This window comes from Equus przewalskii, chromosome 21 (genome assembly GCF_037783145.1).
Source record: "Equus przewalskii isolate Varuska chromosome 21, EquPr2, whole genome shotgun sequence".
Lineage (NCBI taxonomy): Eukaryota > Metazoa > Chordata > Mammalia > Perissodactyla > Equidae > Equus > Equus przewalskii.
This window is the reverse complement of record NC_091851.1, coordinates 35,343,259-35,367,084: the sequence shown is the minus strand read 5'-3', so window position 1 is coordinate 35,367,084 and position 23,826 is coordinate 35,343,259. Positions and strand designations below refer to the sequence as shown.

Here is a 23,826-nt window from a genome sequence, read left to right as displayed (position 1 = left end):
ATTAAATAGTAATCAAGAACTTGTACACACCACACACACACGCGCGCGCGCACACACACACACACAGGTTTTCAGAGAGCAGTTATTAAACATTTACCAGCACACCTCTGCTTGAGGGATACTTGGTGGGTAGAATCTGACAAGGTCAAAGGTCATTTGAGTTTGCGAAGAACTAGCCACAGAGAATGAACGCTTCTGTGATTGGCGTGGTCAGATTTGCTGGGTGAAGGGCAGGACTGTGTCTTAGTCACTTTCCTAGTCTCAACTCCCAGTCTAGTGCTTAACATATGGCCAGGAGTCATGTTTGCTAAATGAATGGTAGTTAGCAGAGAAATTAAGCAATGTCTCTGAGTTGCAGAAGCATTATTAGTCATTCAACAAATATTTTGAGTTCTTACTATGTGCCTAGCACTGTTCTTGGCTCTGGGGACACAATCTTTGCCCTACTAGAGCTTGCATTTTAGTGGAGGAGAAAACAACTAAGCTATAACACCTGCATTTGAGTGGTGTGATGGTTAATTTTATGTGTCAACTTGACTGGGCTAAGGGATGCTCAGACAGCTGCTAAAACCTTATTTCTGGGTGTGTCTGTGAAGGTGTCTTTGGAAGAGACTAGCGCTTGAATCAGTAGACTGAGTAAAGAAGGTCTGTCCTCACGCATGTGGGTGGGCCTCACCTGATTAGCTGAGGGTCTGGATAGAACCAAAAGGAGGAGGAGGGGCAAGTCCCTCTCTGTCTGCTTGAGCTGAGACGTCCATTTTCTCCTGCCCTCGGACACTGGCGTCCCTGGTTCTCTGGCTTTCAGACTCAGACTGAATTACGTCACGAGCTTTCCTGGCTCTCCAGCTTGCAGGTGGCAGACTGGGGGACATCTTGGCCTCCATAACCATGTGAGCCAACCTCATATTAAATCTCCTCTTATATGTATCTCTGTGCAGCCTGTTTGTTCTGTTTCTCTGGAGAACACTAGTACAGGTGGCAACAGGTTATATGAAGAAAAATGAAGCCGGATAAGGGGATGGGGACAGCAGCCATCCTGCTGCTCTCGTATCAGAAGCCAAGACTCAGGCTTCTCCTGCTTCAAACCTGGCTCCATCTCTGGGAAGCTGTGTGTCTTCAGGAAAGCCACTTACTTCTCTGAGCTTTGGAAACCAACTGTCTCCAGCTGATCTTTGGTTTCCTCTGCAGACTCACAGGTTTCCAGCCCTAGGAAGGTGGAGTTGGCCAGATTTGTTTTCTGTGGTTGGAACCTTTGGACACCTTGTCTCCGCAGGTAGTCCCTGAAACTCTGCTGGCAGAGTGTGGGGATGCTGGGAGCTTCTGAAAACAGGGTTCTGTTTATTGTGTCTCACTTTCTCCCATCTTTGTTGTACTGGGAGTACCTGGGATGGTCCTACTGCTTGTTTGCCTCTATGGAACCCTGGGATGGTGCCCTTTGGCTCCAAGCACCTATTGAGGCTACGAGGGCCTTTCAGTGCAGGGTCTCAGCTGCCTGGGGAGTCCCCCAGGTCGCAATTCTAGAAACAGCTCTGATACCTATCTACTGTCTGACCTTTCCCCTCTCTGGTCTCAGTCTCCACATCTGTAAAGCCAGGGGGCTGGTGATGGTCTGACTGTCCTCCTCTGAATTCCTGAATCAAGGAGGTCTTAGGGGCTGCCAGGGTTGGGGGAAGGGAGGGAGAGGACAGACGGGCCCAGTGGAGAGCCCGTCATCGCGCTTCTCCCAGAAAAACGCCTTTTTAACTGAATTTCACATTCAGGGTTTATGTGGTTTATCCATTGTGATTCAATATACCGCTTTGCTTGGACAAAGGGCTGGAAGTTATAAATAGTTGTAGATCTGTAATTATCTAAGATCTCTCACCCAGGTTCTGCCTGGTTTAGGAACCAAAAGGATGATGAGAAATCAAAACTTAGGGAACTTTTAGTCGTGGGATTTGATTCTGTATTACTGCTTTTGCTTTCGATCTGTCAAACGTGCATCCAATAACCTGATGTGTTGGAATATTCGTTTCAAGTTCTGCTCATTTGTTTTACAATTCTTCTTCTCTGCCCCCAAAGAAGTAATTTTAGATATTTGGAAGTGTAATTGAGTGTTTTAACTCTGGGAGTCTATTTTACTTTTCTCCTCCAGAAAAATGTATCCTTAAGTCAATAGGAAAATAGAATTTTTTTCCAATTTTTTTTATCGTGGTAAAATACATAGAACATAAAATTTACCATCTTAGCTATTTTTCAGTGTACAGTTCATTGGTATTAAATATTCATAATGTCATGCAACCATTACCAACCATCACCATAACTCTTTTCATCTTGTAAAACTGAAACCCTATACCCATTAAATAATAACTCCCCGTTCTTCCCTCCCCCAGCCCCCGGCAAGCGCCCTTCTATTTTCTGCCTGAATGACTGACTGCTCTAGGCACTTCATATAGGTGAAATCATACCGTATTTGTCCGCTAGTGACGGGTTATTTACTGAGCATCATGCCCTCAGGGTTCATCCATGTTGTAGCATATGTTAGAATTTCCTTCCTTTTTAAGGCTGAGTAATATTCTATTGTGTGTATATACCACATTTTGCTTATCCATTCATCCATTGATGGCCACTTGGATTGCTTCCATGTTATAGCTCTTGTGAATAACACTGCTATGAACATGAGTATACAAATATCTCTTTGAGACCTTGCTCTCAGTTCTTTTGGATATATACCCAGAAATGGAATTGCTGGGTCATATAGTAATTCTATTTTTAGTTTTTTGAGGAAACACCACACTGTTTTCCATAGTAGCTGTACCATTTTATGTTCCTACCAGCAGTGCACAAGGATTCTGATTTGTCTACATCCTTACCAACACTTTTTATTTTCTGTTTTTTTAAAAAAAAATAGCGGGCATCTTAACAGGTGTGAGCTGGTATCTCATTGTAGTTTTGATTTGCATTTCCCTAATGATTAGTCATGTCGAGCATCTTTTCATGTGCTTATTGGCTATTTGTATATCTCCTTCATGATTAAAACCAGTCAACAAACTAGGAATAGGAGGAAACTGCCTCAACGCAATAAAAGCCATATGTGAAAAACCCACAGTGAACCTCATACTCAATGGTGAAAGACTGAAAGTTTTTCCTCTAAGATTAAAAACAAGGCAAGAAGTCCCTCTTTCCCCACTTCTATTCAAGGTAGTGCTACAAATTCTAGCCAGAGCAAGGAAAAGAAATAAAGGGAAGCCAAACTGGAAAGGAAGAAGTCAAATTGTCTCTGTTTACAGCCGATATGATCTTATATGTAGAAAGCCCTAAAGATGCCACCAAAAAAACCTGTTAGAACTAATAAATGAATTCAGCAAAGTAGCAGGATACAAAGTCAACCCACAAAAATCAGTTGCATTTCTATACACTAACAACGAATAATCTGAAAAGGAAATTAAGAAAACAATTCCATGTATGATAGCATCAAAAAGAATCAGATACTTAGGAATGAACTTAACCAAGGAGGCGAAAGACTTGTACAATGAAAACTACAAAACATTGCTGGAAAAAATTAAAGACGACATAAATAAATGGAAACACATCTCGTGTTCATGGATTGAAAAACTTAATATTGTTAAAATTTCAATACCCAAGAGATCTACAGAGTCAATGCAATCCCTATCCAAACCCCAACGACGTTGTTTGCAGAAATAGAAAAACCTATCCTGAAATTCATGTGGAATCTCAAGGGACCCTGAATAGCCGAAACAATCTTGAAAGAGAAGAACTAAGCTGGAAGCCTCGCACTTCCTGATTTCAAAACTTAACTACAAAGCTACAGGAGTCCAAACTGTGCGGTACCGGCATCAAGACAGATGCGTAGACCAATGGAACAGAATAGAAAGCCCAGAAATGGACCCTCGAGTGTACGGTCAAATGATTTTTGACAAGAGTGCCAATGGGGAAAGGACAGTCCACCAAATGGTGCTGGGAAAACTGGATGTCCCCATGCGAAAGGAGAAGGTTGGACCCTTATCCAACACCACATACAAAAACGAACACAAAATGGATCTGTGACCTAAAGGTAAGACCTAAAACTGTAAAAATCTTAGGAGAAAACATAGGACAGAAGCTTCAGGATGTTGGATTTGGTGATGATTTCTTGGATGCAACACCAAAGACATAGGTAACAAACAACAAAAATAGATAATTGGGAAAATAGGATTTGTTGTACAGAAATGCCTCTGCAGGAAGCTTTCTGTAGGTGTGTAAATTGCGAGAGTGAGTGTGAGCACTGATGACAGAAGCTAAGGCACTCAGGGAATGGAAATTCTCCAGTGGAGGGTATGTCAGGCAGAGTTTCAGGATGTTTTGAAGGTATGGAAATGGATGTGGGCGGGTCTTGTAGTCTTCCCCATCTGGGTAAATGACAGCCTGGTTCTTCCCACTGCTGAGGCCAACGACTGGAGTTACCCTTAGCCTCTCTTCTTTGCCTCGCACATCCTAACAGATCCTTGGCAAAGCTGTCAAGCTCCAGCTTGGAAATAGATCCAGAATTTGACCGCTTCTCACTACCACCACTGCTCCCACCAGACCCTAGCTCCCAGTATCTTTGCTTGGATTGTTACCAGAGCCATCTCATTGGTCTCCCTGGTCCTGCCCTTGCCCGTCGGTTAGATGGAGTAACCAATCATGTGTCTGCACACAGCTTGATGCCCGTTCTGTGTAGCAGAGGATGCATTCTATTAGGATGATGCTTGTTAGGATGGAATTCACTTCAATGTCCTATGGACACTGAATAAAGTCAGCAAAACCTACTGTGAGTAAGAAGTAAGAAACATGAAATGGCACCAAACAGCACCAAATCCAAGGGATTGTCTGCGTACTGAAGCATGCAAGATCATTGCCTTGAGAGAACATAAGAAAGCAAGGTCAGGGCAGTAAGTAGCTTTATTCAGCGACCGTATGAATAGTAAGACATGATTTATTATGAATCCTCTGAGACACTGATATATCAGAAGTGAAGACATTGGGGCCGGGCGTGTGGCCGAATGCTTAAGTTCGGCGGCCTAGAATTTCGCCGGTTCAGATCCTGGGCTTGGACATGGCACCACTCATCAAGCCATGCTGAGGCAGCATCCCACATGTCACAACTAGAAGGACCCACAACTAAAGATATACAACTATGTACCAGGGGGCTTTGGGGAGAAAAGGGAGGAATAAAAATCTTAAAAAAAAAAAAGTGACGACATTGTCATCATTGCCTCTTGTTTCGCAAGCAGGTGAATAGTTTGACAAGTTTTGGCAAATGTACATGCCCATGTAACCACCACCCCAATCTGAGTGAAGAACATTTCCATCACCCCAAAAATCCCCTTGCTCTCCTTTGCAGCCCCCCTGACCCCCTTACAACACACACACCTCCCGCCCTAGCCCCAGCAACCACTGAATCTGTTTGGTTTTGAATCTTTAAAGTTGCATTGTCTGCCTGTCAGTGGTCCTAGTGTTCAGCTGATAACAGCTGCATGTACCTGGTTAAGAGCGTTGGCTTAACAAGGTTAAGATTGCCTTGTTCTCTCAGCCGTTGTCTTGTTAGTGACCTCCTTGCATCTCACCCTCCTAATCTATAAAATGGGGATAATAATTACACTGAATTCACTGAGATTTTGTGAGGAATAGATAGTATCTGGTACTTAATAACCCAATAAATATCACTTGTTATTATTCCTATTTATAGAGTGTGCACTATCTGATGGGCATTGTGCTATGTGCTGGGTGTAGATGTGGCAGTTGCTACTGGTGCTCCCTCCACATCCCCATTGGCACCTGCCACTCTGCATGTGTGATGGCTTCTTACTGCACCTGAAATGCTCTGTATGCGTGTGCTCTCTGGCTGCAGGAGCGTGCTCAGCCTGTGCTTGGGGCATGCCGGAAGTGCTGGGGAGTTAAGATGGCCAGGAGTTGGAAGATAAATAGCCCAGCTTCCTGCCTCCCAGGGAGGCAACTTTGAGGCACGATCTATACCGTCAACCAGGGTCCCCATCAGGATTGAGCCCCAGCATCCCACAGTGGTAACCTTCTCAACACACTCTGTATTGGCTTCCTTCTCTGTTTCGCTTCCCCACTACCCTTCCAGAACTTTCTGGGATCCTCTATCAAGTAAACTGTTATCACTGTCATGCTCATCTCAGTATCTACTTCTAAGACAATGGGGTATTTCTTATAATCCTCAAACAGTCCTATAAAATGGACAGATATAGCTTCTCTGTTTTATAGTTGAGCAAAATGAGGCTCAGATAGGTGACACCACCTGCTCAAGGTCAAAGCCTTGGGCCCTCACCCTCTCCACTGCCTCCCTGAGGAACGCACCCTGACAGGCCCTGCTCCAGGCCCTCTTTTCCTGCTGCCACCCTGAGCTCGGCTGACCCTCCTGAGCCTGCGTCTCCCCCCTGCAGGAAGGCCGCTGCCTGTTTGTCATCCTGCTCATGGCGGTGTACTGGTGCACGGAGGCCCTGCCCCTCTCAGTGACGTCCCTGCTGCCCATCATCCTCTTTCCCTTCTTGGGCATCCTGCCCTCCAACAAGGTCTGCCCCCAGTACTTCTTGGACACCAACTTCCTCTTCCTCAGTGGGCTGATAATGGCCACCGCCATCGAGGAGTGGAACCTGCACCGGAGAATAGCCCTCAAGGTCCTGATGTTCGTTGGGGTCCAGCCGGCCAGGTAAGGCCAGGGAATGGGTCCAGCCCAAGGGCGGGGAGGCAGAGGGACCACGTCTCTTGGAGCCCAAACTCACTCTTCCTGGTTTAATCACCCAGGCCGACGGACTCATCATGTCCCGCCTTCCATTTGCTTATTCATTCCTCAGACAGTGAGCTCCCTCCGTGTGCCAGACACACTACTAGTCTTTTGGGCAGTTCTCAGAAGTGCGTCAGAATCGCCCACGAAGCCAGTTGAAATGCTTCTTGGCAGGCTCCACCCTCGGGGATGAGTGTCTAGTGGCTTTAGAGGGCTTCCTGTTAGCAGCATGGTTCAGGCCTCTCCTGCCCTGGAAAGTGACTTAACCTCTCTTTGCCTGTGGAATGAGGATAAAATAGCGTAGACCCATGCAGTGCAGTAAATCCTGGCTGCTGTCATCCTAGTTTACTATGTACCAGCCATGGTGACAAGGTGGGTAGCAAGTGGGTGGAAAGATGGCGTTGGAGAGACAGGGAGGCAGGGTCCGTTCCTGTGGTTAGGCCTCTGGCTAGGATGTGAACTTTATTCTAAGGGGATTGAGTGGCCTTTAAAGTAGCATTATTGTTGCTCCTTTAATTTTTTTTTTTTTTTGCAATTTGATGAGTCTTAAGGATCCCTTCCTAGCATAATGTTTTTAAATGTACAAAGCGCACAACGCTTAGGATTTAAAACAACATTCACAACAGTTACAGCAAAATGCAAATACATTTTTAACAACACACAAATTTGTGATATGGTACGCTATGTACTCCTTTGCAGTAAATGATAAGATCTAGCAACCGGCCTGATAGCAACTGTAGTTAGGCAGTTTTGAGTGGCAGTGATATTCCAGGATGTCTGCAACTGTTGTAATGTGTATGAAGATATCTGTGGTTTTAATTGGTGACAAAGTCCCGGGCACTTCTAATACTACTGAACTTTGTTGCCTATGTTTATTCCAAAAGGAAATGTTTAACTTCTGTTAGACGTTAATAAAATAAAGATGCTTTTCCCCCATCATTTCTGTCGTGAGTTATATCCATGCTCCCCTTGGTTATGAATCTCTGCTTTAAAGAGCGCTAAGCTGGGGAGTGATGTGACCAGATTTGCATTTTTAAACAATTCCTCTTGGCTGCCGTGTGGAAAATAGCTGAGGGATGGGAAGCTGGATGCAGCCTAGTTAGGAGAATGTTCTGGGTGTCCAGACAAGAGAGGGTGGCAGCTTGGACTAGGTGGTGGCAGTGCAGATGGACAGAATGGATAGAGTTGAGAACTCTTTGGTTGATAAAATCGATGGGGGGAGGTGGTTAGGAAAAAGAGTCCGGATAACCTGGCTAACACCTAGGTTTCCAGCATCTGCTCTGTGCCAGGCACTCTGCTAGGCTCTGTAGCTGTGTTTCCTCCTGGAGGCACTGTCAGTCCTGCGGAGAGAGTCCATCCATAAAGCAGAATTTGATACCCAAGGGGCACATGTGGTGTGGCAGCCCACGGGAGAGGCAGGGGTGACTTCTTCACGGAGGAGGTTACGTTTGACCTTGAAGAATGGATGGGGCTGCTATCAGACATAAAGTTACAGCAGTGAAAACAGGCAGTTTGACAGTAGTTCAGAAACAGATCTTAAAAACGCAGGAAAAATATTCTAGAAGAAATCTAAATCAGTGGAGAGGGGAAAGATTATTAAATAAATGATGGAGGTTGGAATAATCGGTTTATTCTTTGAAAAAAAATCTACTTAGATCTGACTTCATACTAGATAGCTAAATAAAATCCAGGTGGATTCAGAGTTCCACATAAAGAGAAAAAATCGTGAAACTCAGATTCCCATGGAGGGAAGGACCGAGCCATGGCAGGCAGGCACGAGGTTGGGTGTGTCTGGGTGCTGGCAGGAAGCTCAGTGGAGCCTGAGCAGGGGTGCCCAGCAGGAGTGGGAGGGCAAGGGCAGAGGAGGCTGGGAAGGCCATTCAGGGTGAGATGGTGGGGAGTGTTGGTGCCAAAGCAAGGCACCTTTATTCTGCAGTGGGAGCCATCAGGATGGGAGGGCAAAGGAGAGGAAATTTCAGGGTTGGGGGGTCTTTGGAACTATTTTACGTTGAGTACCCGGTCAGTTCACTTAAACATGTTGAGCCAGTTTCCTTAGATCTGAAATAAGCCTGGTGAGTGGATTTGGTCCCTGCTTCGTCCCTGGCTTGTCCTCGCTGGGCCTTAATTTTTCACCTATAAAACGAGTGGGCTGGATTCCTTGGGGGTGGCAAACGGGGACCAGAAGACCTCCTGGTCCCTGGCTCTGGACCTGCCCCTGTCTCCCTCTGTTCCTAGACTCATCCTGGGAATGATGATGACCACCTCCTTCCTGTCCATGTGGCTGAGCAACACCGCCTCCACCGCCATGATGCTGCCCATTGCCAATGCCATCCTGAAGAGTCTCTTTGGCCACAGGGAGACTCGGAAGGACCTCAGGAGGGAGAGTGAAGAGAACACAGGTGAGGCCGCAGGAGGGACTGGGGGCCAACGCCACCAGTGTGGAGGAGTGGGAGTGGGATGTCAAAAGGGTGTCATGGAAGGTGAAGGGAAGGCACTTAGTAAGCACCTACTGTGTGCCAAGTGTTTCAATAATAATAATAATAACTGAGCATTAACAAAGTCAATCCATGGTACCTGATTTTCTTTAAAATTTGCATTTATTGAGCACTTACTGTGTACTAAGCAATGGGTTAAACACTTTACATACATTATCTCCTTTACCTCTCAAAACAGCCTTAGAAAGTAGATACTATCAGTAAACCTTGTTTTAAAGCATTTGAAAAGATGCTTAAAATCACTAATACCCAGAGACGTGCAAGCTAAAACAACAGTGAGATTTACTTCAATGAGACTGGCAAGAATGAGAAAGCTGGGTAATGCCCAGTGTTGGCGGGAACGGGGGCGACGGAAACTCCGTGCACTGCTGGAGTGTAGGCTGGGCCAGCCTTTCATAAGGGCAGTCTGCAACTGTTTAATCGGATTAAGTGTGCATCTACCCTGCAACCCAGCAGTTTCGCTCCTGGTTGCAAATGCTAGAGGAATTCAGACACAGACTCGTGAGGGGACCTGTGCAACGAAGGTCGCTGCAGCCTTCTCTGTGCCGTGGCGGGTTGGCAGCCACGTGAACGTGATCATCAGTAAAAGGAAGGTCAAGCGTGGTGGGTGCACCACCCAGCACCGTGCTGCTTTTAGGGACAAAGAATTAGCAGAACGTATATGGATCTCATAAAGCACGGTTGTGACCGCAAAAAAAAAAAAGCCAGAACGAGACATAGAGCACAATGCTGTTATGCAGATTAAAAATACGCAAATGATTAAACATTTTGCAAGAACATGAGCCAACGAAAAGCTACACATTAAACACATCAGAATGGTTGCTCCGGGAAGGATGGGAGTGGGAAACAAGGATAAAAGGGACTAAAGAAACAAAAGGGGCCTCGTGCAATGAATAGTGATAACGTGCCGTGAACTGAGGGATTGGATTCACTCAGCCCTCTGAAGCTGTGTTCTAAACTAAACAACACACAAGGAGCCACCATGTTTTCAGATGACTCAGTGAGGGCTCAGAGAGGGGAAGTGACTTCCTCAATTCACACAGAGGGCAAATGGCTGAACCTGACTTTGCACCCAGGCAGTCTGGCTCCACAGCCCACTCTCTGATCCACGAAAGTGAGAATTCTATTGGCTATAAGAAAAAGAATGCCTGTCTACAAGTAGCTTAAAGCATAGGGATTTATTTTCCTCAAATATCAAGAAGTCCGAGAAAGGCAGTTCCAGGGTCAATTCAGAGGCACAAAGATATCAGGACTGTTGATTGGCATCTCTGTGGTTTCCTTGGTCTTTCCCTCGTGGTTGCAAAATGGCTGCCACATCCTGTCTGCTTTAAAAAGTCTTTCTTTTTATGTACATAAACGTATTTTAGAAGGAAGCTTTAAATTGGTACGTGTGTGGGCAGAGATTGCTGGCTTATCCCTGGTATTGATTCTTCGTTTGTTCTTTTAGTAATAGAACCCCTGCGTGGGCACATGGCTGTGCAGAGAAAAGGTTGAATTTCCCAGCTTCCCTTGCAATTAGATGTGGTCAGGTGCCTCAGTTTAGCTAATGGGATATGAGTGGGAATGTTGTGTGCAACTTCCTGGTCCTGCCGTCCTGCTCTCTATGCCTGCTGGCTGGAATGTGAATATGATGGTGGGGGCAAGAGATGCTACCTGGGACCCAAAGATGGAAGCTGCATATTGAAAGACGGATGGCAGATCTGCCTCCGTAGCTTTGGACCATTTACCCCACCTAATACAGCAAACATTATCCATGAAACCCTGGGTTTTGTGTGCTAGTTGTATTTTTTGAATATGCATTAAAATAAATATATATCTGTCAAAAATCTAAATATTGATCCATGCGCCATCTAAGTTAATCTCATTTAGTGGGGTATGGGTACTTCCCATCACGCAATAAGGGGGCTTGCTTATTTATTTCCACGACAGCCCTGAGAGCTAGAAATGATTCTAAGTATTTTATAGATGAGGTTCAGAGAGGTGAGGTGATAGTCCAGAATCAATCGCGTTGGTGGTAAAGTAACAGAGCCAGGATCTATGCAGGGTCAAAGTCTTCCACACGGAAGGGAAGAGATGCTCTAGAGCAGGGCTCAGCAAACGGTTTCTAAAAATGACCAGATAGTAAGTGTTTTCAGCTTTGCTGGCCACTCTGTCACAACCAATCAACTCAGCCCTTGCAGAGAGAAAGCCTCCCTAGACAATATGTAAAGAGTGGGTGTGGCTGTGTTCCAGTGAAATTTTATTTATGGGTGCTGAACTTAAAATTTTATATAGTGTTTACATCACAAAATCTTATTCTTCTACTGATTTTTTCCAGCCATTTAAAAATATTGAAACCATTCTTGGCTGGCAGGCAGTGGGCTGGGTTCAGTCCAGAGGCCAGGGGCCGTAGTTCGCAGATCCCGTAAGCTCCCTCGGTTTTCGGATCGTTTCCCTTGAATCTTGGGACTCCAACAGAACCGCCTCATATTTGCCCTGGGGTGGCAGCAAGTAGTGAGACTCTTCTCCCGCCCCCGTTTCAACCCCAGCTGCCCCCACTTTTTCTGTTTTGTACACTGAGCTTCCAAGTAACAAGCACAGCTGTTTATTGAACACTTACTTTAGGCAAGAACTCTTCCTAGGGCCTTACTTCTGAGTGAGGTGGAGCCAACACTGACCTCATTTAGAGGAATGGAAATTGAGGAAGAAATTTTAAAAGAGGATAAAGTAGCCCCGAGGTCACATAGTTTCAAAACAGTGGCGCTGGTGTTGAATCCAGGCTGGCTGGCTTCAGGGCCTGTCCTCTTAACCGCTGTTATTTTGCCTCCCACACAAGATTTTTTTTTTTAAAGAGTCTAGTGGCCAAAAAGAAAATGTTTGGAAGCCAGTTCCCTCATTATAAAGATGAAAAATCTGAGACCCAGGAGGGAAAGGGGCTTGTCCAGGGTCGCACACAGTGTTGGTTGCAAGGTGAAACGCAGAATCTTTTCTCTTCTGCTGCAGGATGCCGGCGGGTAGGAGGGTCTGGGAGGCTGGGGCAGACACTGCTTTCACAGGCAGTGGGATCAGAGAGCAAGGATTGGTTAATGATCAGCCCCAGGTCCTGAAACTAGGCTAATTCCAGTGCAGAGAGAGATGTCCCCTTTCAGCCGGGTTCTGTGCTCTGTCCTGCTGGCAGGCGGTGAGGACGGGGTGCAGGGAGTGGAGACTCTTTAGTGAGCCAGGACAGGGGCCAGGAGGTTCCCAGGGGCTTTAAGTCCATGAGGGACACCCATAGCAACAACAACAATGATAGTATGAGTGTCATTTTCTACAGACCCACCATATGCCAGATACTGTGCTACATTTTTCTTACTCATTAGCTCAGTTAATCTTCATACAGTTCGATGAGGTCAATGATCCCCATTTTACAGATGAGGAGACTGAGGCTCAGAGAGGCAAAATGATTTGCCCAAAGTAACATGGTGAGTTCGTTGCTGAGCTCTGTCTGAATCCGGAGTCTGTGCTTATAAGCACCATGCCGGAGCAAGACAGAGCCTGGGGCAGGGTGGGGCCCACTGGACAAGACCCTGGGGTCCTCAGCCTTGGAGGGCAGCCCTGCAGCTTCTCTTCTGTTCCTTTATACAGCTCTGCTTCTTGCACTGCCTTGGGGACCGAGAGGCCACGTGAGTGGTGGCCTCCCCAGTGTCCTTCTACATGTGTGTTCTCATAGATCCTCCACTGCAGGCCCGCAGGGGTGGCCCTGTTATCATGCCCATTTTCAGAGGGGCAAACGGACACTCAGAGTGGTGAAGTGTTTGCCCAGTGTCCCTGAACCAGTAAAGGGCCCTTCTGGCTTTTGAATCTAAACTCTCCCACTCTTCCCTCTTTGCCCTCTTTTTCGCTGCCCAAACAAAGCTGGGTCATCAACCCTGTCTTTCCTTTAGGAATGCCCAAGATGCCATTCTTCAAAAAGCAACCTTTCAGGCTGGGTGAAGGCTTGCCCTCCTCCTTTGCTGTTCACTCATGAGGCCAGGAGAGGGGCCTCCTTTCGAGGCTCTTTTCCCACCTATAAAATGAGGCCCAAACCTCCCATTTGCTGTACATCGTTGCGAAGCTCACATGAGAAAGGAGAGCCTGGCACATAGGAAGTGGCTGATAAGTGGCAATTGTATAAAAACCATGATGAGGTTTCCAGGAACGGGGAGGAGCGGGTAATAACAGCCTACCCTTCTGTGGGTCGCCCTTTCCAAGACTCCCAGCCGGGAGAGGGGTGTGTTTCCTATGCCTCCTCCGTGGACTCCCGGTTCCACGGGGGCTTGCGTCAGCCTTTTCCGTTGCCGTGGGCAGTCTACACTGGCGTAGTCTTGTTCACCTAGAATGCTGTTGGCACGTAGTGGATGTTCAATAAATGCGTGGAATTAATAAACGAATGAATGGACCAGTTACTTCACTATTCTAAGCCTCAGTTTCCTCATACGTAAAATGGGGGTATTAATACTTACCATCTAGGTGGTTGTGAGTGCTAAGTGAATTAATGGATGTAAACCTGTCTGACTTGGGGGCCTTTGACTTTCCCTGGGGTGTTCTTTACCTAATTTGATGCAAGAACTCTTTTGTGGGGGCCTTCTGTGTGGGAAACGTCAGGAACCTTTCAGCAACCCAGGGAGGTGAGGCTGGTTAGCGGTTCCAGGTCTGACCTCCTGAGAGCCAGGTGGGTGCCTTTGGGGATGGAGTGAGATTCAGGGGTGGAGAACCAACAGTCCCGGGAACAAGGCTGCCGCTGCCGCTGGCCCACTGGGTCATCTTGATCCCGACCATAAGCCACCTCTGGGCCTCAGTTTCCCCAGGTGTAAAGAGGAAGGTTCTCCCAGGCTGTCCCGGGGCTGCTGTAAGATGATAAATGCCACAGGCCTCGGTTCCCTGCCTGACACAAGCTCAGGGACTGGTCTGATTTGAATAAGCCCTTACGTAAGCCAAGCTCCCAACCGGCCAGTGATCTCCGGACCCAGAAAGGGCAGAAGCTTTGGAGACTTTGCCACACTGGCCTGTTTCTCTGTGGTCACGGGAAGCTCAGGGCCGGGCCCTGGGTAAATGGTTAAGGACTCTCGGCACCTCGGTTTTCCTATTTATTTCAGCTTCTCTTCATTGGTTTTATTACCATCATCATCATTAGAAAAATGATGCTTGGTATAAAATGTTTTCACATGACTAATCCGATGAAGAAAAAGTGAAACTTCCTGCTTCCTAATCTTACATGTTACAGGTAATTACTGTTCACAGCTGTGTGCGTACGAATGTCCTCCCCTGCCTTGTGTACAGCACACAGTCTGGTATCTTATATGCAGATGCTGGCAGCAACGAGGGTCCATGGATGAGTGACAGAGGCCAGGTGGGGGCTGTGGCAGACTGCTGAGCACACGCCCTCTCTGAGGGCATAGGCAGCCACTGGAGGCTTCGATTTCCCCATCTGTAACTTGTCCTCAACCCTGGCAGCCCAAGAGAATCACCTGCAGAGCTTTTCAAAGCTACTGAGGCCTTGGCCCCACCCCCGAGCCCCTAAACTGGAACCCCTAGGGTGGGGCTGGGCTCTTCCGAGAAATTCTACTGTTCGTCCGGGGCTGCAGAGAGAGGCCTTGGGTCATGCCTGAGGTGCTGGCAAGCTCTGCGGGCATCTGATGCTGTGTGACAGCTGTGGTCCTGACCCAGGTGGGAAGGGTAGCGAGTGAGCTAGAGATGGATGAGGACCGGGAGGTCCCTGGGTTGGAATTCTTCCTGTCCGGCCATCCCCTGGGGAGCCACTTTGCCTCCCAGCCTCAGTGTCCTATTAACAGTGCTTCGCTTCTTGCCTCAGTGCCCTGGCCTCCAGCCCCGGGCATTGCATATGGACATGTGTTCCCGTCACAGGAGCCCTGAGGCCCTCGTCCCCGTGGCCCAGGGTGAGCTGATCTGCATATACCCTCAGGCCCTGGCTGGTGCATGGTCAGCAGGGCCACCCTCAGGCTCAGTAAAAATGACACAGTCCGCCACCATGGCTTCCTGCTCCCTCATGGTACCAACAGGGAAGAAGCAGCCCAGAGTGGAGAGGGGAAGGGGCTTCCCCAAGCCCCTGCATGAGGTAAGGAAAGAGCCGAGGCTGGAGTCAAGACCTTTCCTCCCAGTGCACGAGGCCAAAGATCCCAGGAACACATCTGGAGTTCAACAGGTTGAGTTTATGATTGCTGCCGCAGTGTGGGAGAGCACACAGCGTGGGCAGCCTTGACCGCCTCAGGAAGAGGGTGTCAGAAAGGACCTTCATAGGATTGGGGCTTTGGTTGGGGCGTTTTGGGGGGACGGTCTAAAGAAGCAGGATTTGCTCTAGATTGGGTGTGGTCAGAAATCAGGAGCAACTCTATCCTTGGTGGAGAAGCAGCAGCTGTTGGTTTAGCGAGAGGGCGTGCTTGGTATTTGGTGGGTGCTGAGCTTTGAGCTGGGACAAGCCTGTGCAGTGGCCTTGCTTTGATCGTCTGTCACTTCAGAGTGACTTTGTCTGAGGTCAGCGATGTGAAGGTTGTTTGGGTCCAACAGGAGGACAACATGGTGTATCTGGGTCAGACCAATTTCAGAGGTCAGGGCCTTCTTTTTTAATCTGTCTTAAGAGTAACCCTCATTTACTAAATTCTCACTAGGAATTCCTGTTAAATTCTTTAAATCAGGGGCTGACAAACTTCAGCCTACCGCGTCTAGCCCGCCACCTATGTTTCGTGCAGCCTGTGAGTTAAGAATGGTTTTTATATTTTGAAATGGTTGAAATAAATCAAAAGAAGAATATTTTGGGACATGTGAAAATTATGTGAAATTGACATTTCCCTGTCCAGAAATAAAGGTTTAGCCACACTTATTCCTTTCCGTCTTGCCCAGGGCTGCTCTCGTGCTGTCATGGCAGAGCTGACTGGTTCACGACAGAGACCGTGTGGCCTCTGAAGGCTGAAATACCTGCTGTCTGGCCTTTTACGGAAGAAGTTGGCCCGTCCCTGCTTTAAACAGTGTCTGAGTCTTTTCCAGGCTGCTATGACAAAAACACTAGAGACCGGGTATTTGTTTCTCCCACTTCTGGAGGCTGGGAAGTCCAAGATCAAGATGCTGGCAGATTTGGTGGCTGGAGAGGGCCAGTTTCCTGGTTCGTAGGTGGCCATTTTCTCACTGTGTCCTCATGCGGTGGAAGGGGCAAGGGAGCTCTCTGGGGTGTCTTTTCTGAGGGCACAGATCCCGTCTCGAGGGCTCTGCCCTCGTGACCCCATCACCTCCCAGAGCCCCACCTCCTAATACCATCACACTGGGGCTTAGGTTTCCACGTGTAAGTTTTGGGGATGAAAATATTCAGTCTGGTGCAAGTGGATCAACTCTAATCCTCTTGACAACCCTGGGAGAGTTATTATTTCTATTTTGTGAATTAAGTAACTGAGGTACGGGGAGATAAAGGGGCTTATCTAAACCGGGGTTTCTCAACTTCAGCACTATTGACATTTCGAGTAGGATAATTCTTTGTTGTGGGAGCATTGTAGGAGGTTTAGCGGCATCCTTGACCTCTGCCCACTAGATGCCAGTAGCACCCCCCCCATCGCCAGTTGTGACAACCAAAAACGTCTCCAGATATTGTGCAATGTCTCTCGGAGGCAGAATCAGCCCTAGTCGGGAACCACAGATCTAAGGTCATGTAGTAAGTGATGGAGCCATGATTCGAACCCAGAACCCATGTGTTCAGCTACCAGGCACGCGCCCAATGTCCAGGGCCGGGTTCTTGTGCCCTTGGTGATGGTTTCAGCTGCAGGAACTGTTAATCTCTTCCATTTTTCTTGTCTCCAGAACATTATTGGAGGCTCCTGGAGAGACTGACCCATCAAGCAAAGGATACTTTTAAAAGGAAGTCAGATCCTGTCCTGACTCTCCTCTGCTCAAACACACCCCTGGCCCTGCTCCCATCTGACTCAGAAGAGAAGCCAAAATCCTTACCGTGAGCCCTAAGACCCCCGCATGACCCAGCCCACTTCCTGCCCTTCTCTCACCTCACCTCCTGCTACTCTCCCCTCCCTCAGGCCCCTCCAGCCCCACTGGTCTCCCTCCTGCTTCCCGACATACCAGACGCACTCTCACCTCAGGGCCTTTGCACTTGCTGCTCCTGTTGCCCTAAACCCTCTTCCTACAGCTCTTCCTATGATCCTTGAGGTCTCAGATCAAATGCCATCAGCTCATTTGTCTTCTCGGTTGACCTGATCACAGTAGACCACTTGCTCCCATCCCCACTCTGCAATCACTTTCCATCACATTGCCCAGTTTTATCTCCTCCATCACTTTCACCACTGCCTGAAATTTCCTTTATTCAATTATTGTCTGTCTCCCCTTACAGAATATAACTTTCATGGCAGCAGGGACCTTGTTTATATTATTCATGGTGTACCCCAAACTCATAGTCAATAGCACATAGAAGATGCCCAATAAATACTTTTTCAATGAATGAATGGGAGATTGGGGTCACCCATCCCCTTGCTGATCCATTCCTACTCTTAGCTAGTCTTTCCCAAACATCCCTTTGACAATGGCAGCTTAGGTAAGCCTAGGCTTGAGTTATGGGTTGTCCAGCAACCTGGCAGCCAGCTCCCTGCCCACAGGCCTAGGGTCATCTCCAAATGTGGATGGGTGGGACAGAAGGATGGAATTTTGACTACCTTTTTTTTTTTTTTTCAATTCAACGACTAGTCTAGGAGGGGAACCTGAAGAATGTCTCCTGATTGAGGAAGAACACGCCTGTCCCATTTGTTACCTTACACTAAAGCCGTCATGCTCTCTCCTCCCAGCTGCTGTGCGGAGAAACGGCCTGCACACGGTGCCCACGGAGATGCAGTTTCTTGCCAGCACAGAAGAGTGAGTTCCTGGTGACATGCATAGAGGAGCCAGTGCTTGATCCAAGGAGATGATGGACCAGAATTCAATGCTGCAAGCAATCCCCTCCCCTCCCCAGATTTTTCTCCAAATGGCCTAACGTTCGAGTTTCCACCATCCATCCTTTCGGCTTAGGCAGACCTCCACAGCCTCCTTAAAAAATGCAAATGTGGATGGGGCAGGGGAGCTCGTGAAATCCCCGGAGTTGTGGTGAGGAGGAGGCTCTGCAGGAGAGGGCAGAAGGGCACAAACCACACTGCGGTCAAGGAGGAGAGGCAAGCGGACAGGGTCAAGAGGCTCTAAGGACAAGCGTCCTATGAGCCCCTCACGATCCTTTGCACTTGTGTGACTTAGGAAGCGTCTTCACCTCGGCGGCACATTCGGTCTTTGGCGTCCTTTGTATACGGCAGCGTGGTTAAGATTCTGAGGTTTGGAGCCACACAGACCTGGCTTTGAACCCTGGCTCTGCCACTTACTGGCTGTATGATTCCGACAAGTCACATAACCTCTCTGAGCCTCGGTTTAGTTTCAGCTACCAACTGGACATGATATTGGAACCCACCTTATAGGGTTGTTTTGGGTTAAATGAGATAATGTCGATTAAGTGAGATAATGTCGATCAGGTTGCTAGGCCTTGCAGGCACAGATGGTAGCGCTTGTTGTTAATGTCATTATTGTCTTGATTCAATGGCGATGGAACAGCAGGAAGTAAAGTGACTTGCTCAAGGCATGCTGGGCATTGATCAGGTCTGTTTCATTCATTCAACAAATATTTATAGAGAGCTTGTGACGAGCCAGGCACCGCTAGGAATACAGCAATGAACAGACAAAAGCCCAGCCCTGTAAAGCTTACATCCCAGGGATAAGAAGCAGATATGTGAGTAAAATCCATAGTATTCAGATGGTTGGTGAGTGCTGTGTGGGAGAACAAAACAGGAAAGAGGGCTAGGCAGGAGGGCTGGGGGTGGGGAAGGGCAGTTTTAAGATAGGTGGTTAGCGAAGACCTCTCTAAGAAGGTCATGCTTGAGCAAACACCTGGAGGAGGGGTGGGGGGTCGTGGGGGATCTGTGGGAAGAGCGTTCTCAGCAGAGGCACTAGCAGGTGCAAAGGTCCTGAGAGTCCAAAGCAGACAGGAAGCCAGTGTGGCCGGAGGTGGGTGAGTGGATGGTAGGAGGCGGTGTCAGGGAGATTGCCTGGGTGGCGAGAGTGTGGTGGTGGAGGGCGACAGGCTGTGGGACCTCACAGGCCGCTGATGTAAGCTTGGCTTTGAATGAGATGGGGGCTGATGGGGGGATTAGCAGAGGAGGGGTGTGATCTTATGTTTGAGTCTTACCCCATGGCCTGTGCTCCTTCCTGGCACTGTATCTGGGGCTTTGAGTCCAGCTTTGAGATATGGATTCTGTGATTGGCCTAGCACTTACTCCCATGCAACCTGGGAATCTGTTTTGACCAGCTGCCCCTGAAAAGCTTGTGTTGAGTCCATTGGAAAAGACCTGATCCGATCCCCACCCTCTGGGACTCTGTGTCCATTGGCTGCAAGCCCCATCCCCTCTCTGGGCCTCAGTTTCCCCATCCAAACAAAGAAGGGGCTGCACTACATGAGCCCTAGGGCCTTCTCTGCTCCTCATTTTCACTGTGAGGCTCAGTCTGGTTGGGTCCCCAGGTCTGAGGGAGGCCGCAGTTCCTGACCAGGCCTCTCAGCCTGGAAGTCAGGCCGTGACATCGGTCTCCAGCTACTCCCAGTCCTTGTCTTCCTTTCAGACCTCAGATCATGTCTTCGTTGCCATCTGGAGAAGGGGCCTCTCATGTAGTAATTAAAGCCAGAAGGTATTTAAAGTATGTTTCATTTTTTTAAAAAATTGATTTGTTGCACAGGAGCAATTCTTAATTTCATTTACTTGTATAAACATTTCATAATCGCGCAAGTCAAAAAAAATACTCTTCAACAAAAAGAAAAATGTACTCCACATCTCACTCAGAGATCACAGATCTCTGAGATCTCACAGAGATCGATTAAAACCGTTAAGTGAATCTCATTCTAGATTATTTCTTCATATTCTCTATATACATAAATGCATATGTTAAATTAAAAAAATTGGTAATGTTATATATGTTTTTTGTAACCTGCTCCTACACTTAATGGAGTGTAGTAAACATCATTTCACCTCAATAAATTTGTGTCAACATCATTATCTTTTGAGTATATAATTAACAGTTCTTAATTTAATTTTCTCAAACTCTGTACAAGGAAAACAAGCCAGAAAATATACATAAAGAGTAAAAGAGAAAAAAAATCGAATTCTACTCCCGAGAAAGGCACCAAAAAAACTCTGCTTGTACCATTCTAGACTTTTCTTAATATTCATATATTCATGAAATATGTGAATATTTTTAAAATGAAAAAAATGAAGTAATGCTGTTACTTACCTTTTCCCTTTATATGATGGACATCTTTCATTTTAATAAACACCCATCTAAATCGTCATTTTTAATAGCTGCTTTGGTGTTTCTTCCAGAAAGAGGGTCATCTGTGTTTAGCTAATGCCTTTTTGATGGAGATGTGGGTTGTTTTCCATTTAAATTATATTTAATACTGTGAAGTCGCTTGGGCCTGCCCCTGAGGCACTGCCCAGTTATTTGTTCAGGATAAGATCTTGGAGTAAAGTACTTCAGCTGCAGGGTTGCACAGTTTTAGAGGTTTTTGATGCCTCTGCCAAATTCCCTTCTAGAAAGACCTCTTAGCTTTCCCGCCCCAGCAGTGAGTATCCCCCTGAGACCAGAGATGCTGAGTGTGTTCTGAATGGCGTCTCTTCGGGTTTGTTTAAAGCAAGGACTGCCCCGAGGAGGCCGAGGCCCCACTGGATCTTCTGGCCGACTCCAAGAAGGAGGAGGACTATCGCAGAAACATCTGGAAGGGCTTCCTCATCTCCATCCCCTACTCGGCCAGCATCGGGGGCACCGCCACCCTCACGGGCACCGCCCCTAACCTCATCCTGCTTGGCCAGCTCAAGAGGTAAAAACAAGTGCTCCCCCCCCACCCCCGGCACTGGAGTCTCTGCTCCCCTCCTCTCCTCCTCCCTCATCCAATGTTCAGGGAATGAGCATGGAATGCCTTCTGTCAGCCAGGCTCTGGGGACCCAGCAAAATCCCTGCCTTGGGGGACTTCCATTGTAGTGGGAAGACAAGCAATAAAGGAAAAGCAAATGAATATATAATGTCGGTGTGATAAGTTATGAGATAAAATCAGAATAAGGGAGTAGAGGGGACAGGAGTGGGTGCTGTGTTATGTAGGTGGGTCAGGAATGTACGACCTCTCTAACAAGGTGACATTTGAGCAGAGACCTAGCAGTGAAGGAGTGAGCCATGTGGACCCAGGAGGAAGAGCATTCCAGACAGAGGGAATAGCCTGGACAAAGGTGGGAACAGTCCCAGGGGTGTTCAGGGAACGGCACAAAGACCAGAGAGGCTGGAGTGCGGAAGGCAAAGGTGAGCATGAGAAGAGATAGGGTAACAAGAGGCTGGACTAAGGCCACCGTCATAAGGGCCCCAGCTTGTCCTTCAAGAGAGATGGGGAGTCGGTGAGAAGCCGGGAGCAGAGGAGTGACATCTGCTTTAAAAACTAACCCCACCCGGAGGCGTTGATCCGTGGCTCTAAGGCCCCGTGAGAAGCTTTGCACCATGCACGCTGGCCGGCAGTGGAGTAGACTCTGCCAGGAGGTAAAGTCTCCCCATCCCTAAACCTGTTCCAACAGGAGATGTCAGGACGCGAGGATAAACGAGGATTCTCAGACAGCACGACTTGTCAAGTGCATTATGCCAAACCACTTAGTTCGAAGATTTAAAAAATATCCCAGTATTTCAAGATTCAGTTTCTAAGATGTTCAGATTCCAGAACCCTGAGAGGCGAGGTTTGTAAGATTCCGTTGCAGTGGAGATGTGTCCTGTGTTCATTTAGTCCCCACGAATGCAGGTGTCAGCATTTGGCAAACGAACAACACGAGAATCATCTGATGCTCAGCGTGGCCCCAAGGGCCGGCCAACTTCTTTCCCTGCTGTTCCACCGAAGAATCAGGGCCTATTAGGAGGAAGGAGGGGACGCCGGTGCTGGTTTTCCTGAGCCAGGCTTTGGTACACACACATGAAGACTGTACTTGTGGCTAATCAAAGTTATTTTCATGAGAAATTTTAAGTACACCCATATTTTGCCTCGTGAGCCAATTTTAAAGCCTTAACCCTCCACTACCTTCTCAGGTTCTAAAATCCTTTGATTTTTAAGCTTTGATGATAGAAACCAGTGATTCTCAGCCATGGGTGCATATTAGAGTCATCAGGGAAGGGGAAAAACATATGCCTGGGTCTCACTTGCAGAAATTCCGATTCAGCAGGTATGCGATGGGGGCCAGGCATCAGTACTTTCCCAATTGGTTTAAGGCCACTGCAAACCTTTGGTGTCTTTTCATCTCCATTTTTTGAGCAAGGCCTGGCTGTGCTTCGTGTTTTCTGGTTAGCGACAGAAAACCAGAAGTCGAGATGGTCCTGCTTCAGATGTGGGGGCGATCTGGGCTTGACCCTTTGGTCTCCTCAGTTAGAAGGAAGTGCAAGCACAGGGACAGTCTGTTGGGGGGACGAAGCAGGGTGTCTGGTATCAGGACTTCCTGGAGCACATCCCCAGGGCTGAACAAGAAAGAGGCGGGCTCCGGGGGCCTCAGGGGCAGGTCCTGATTGGGGGATGGGGGTAATGGGCGAGGGGCGGTTGCTATCAGAGGGTTTTCAGGCTGCCTGCCCACCCAGACGTGAGCAGGACTTTGTTCCAACTTGAAAAGGAATTAGGGAAAAAATGCTGGAGCTGTAAGTAAAAATATCAACCATGAAAGATTTTGAGTCAATTGCATGCAAATTACATGCAAATCATATGCAACATTTGATTGCACAAGCTTGGACCTTCTGGTCTGGACGGAGGGGACTTAGAAGGAATGCCAGATAATATGGGGTTGTGATTCCCCAGCTGGGAGCCTGGGGACACCGGGAAATGGCTGCTGAGTGTTCTCCTTGGCCTTTGCTCCCAAATACATTTTATTAATTTGTTCTGATTAGACATGAAATAGACACATACTAGAACACTCAGAAAATAGAGAAAAAAATTAAAAATTTGAAATACGTTCAATCCCACTGTTAATATTTAACATATTTCTTCTGGTTCTCCATGTAAACACACACACGCACGCACGCACGCACGCACCTAGCATGGCTGACCTTGCGTGGCTCTCACCTCCCTCTTTTCTCCAGCTTCTTCCCGCAGTGCGACGTGGTGAACTTCGGCTCCTGGTTCATTTTCGCCTTCCCTCTCATGCTGCTGTTCCTGTTGGTGGGCTGGCTCTGGATCTCCTTCCTCTATGGGGGAATGACCCTGAGGTACCGCTTGTGTTTCCCTTGAGCTTTGAGCCCAACCCAGCTGCACTGGAGTCCCGGCTTCCTTCCCCCGGAGGATGGCCTTCCTCAGACTTGGTCTCCTCCTGAGGAGGATTGTCGTTAGGATGTCGTGCCATCTTCTCATGTGGTGACTGTAGCAGACCTCACCTCCCGGGGATGGGAGGATAGGGTGGTGTGTGACCTGCCTGCCACGCCCGGGCCCTCGGTCAATGTCACCCATCATCCATAATCACTGATAGTATCGTTCTTTAAGAAGGT

The 23,826-nt window shown here is 47.8% G+C and overlaps 1 protein-coding gene across 6 annotated transcripts in view; it reads left to right on the top strand.

Moving 5' to 3' along the window:
- Window positions 1–23,826, top strand: part of SLC13A3 (solute carrier family 13 member 3) — a 76,973-nt gene that overhangs the window by 25,427 nt on the left and 27,720 nt on the right. For 3 of the 6 annotated variants that reach the window (XM_008542487.2, XM_070589350.1, XM_070589352.1), the window contains exons 2-7: window positions 6,426–6,691; window positions 9,002–9,165; window positions 18,054–18,120; window positions 19,900–19,965; window positions 20,966–21,151; window positions 23,425–23,550. In XM_008542487.2, coding sequence (XP_008540709.2) covers window positions 6,426–6,691; window positions 9,002–9,165; window positions 18,054–18,120; window positions 19,900–19,965; window positions 20,966–21,151; window positions 23,425–23,550 — 875 coding nt within the window. The remainder of the gene's footprint in view (window positions 1–6,425; window positions 6,692–9,001; window positions 9,166–18,053; window positions 18,121–19,899; window positions 19,966–20,965; window positions 21,152–23,424; window positions 23,551–23,826) is intronic. The other 3 variants (XM_008542488.2, XM_070589351.1, XM_070589353.1) reach the window with 1 other exon arrangement.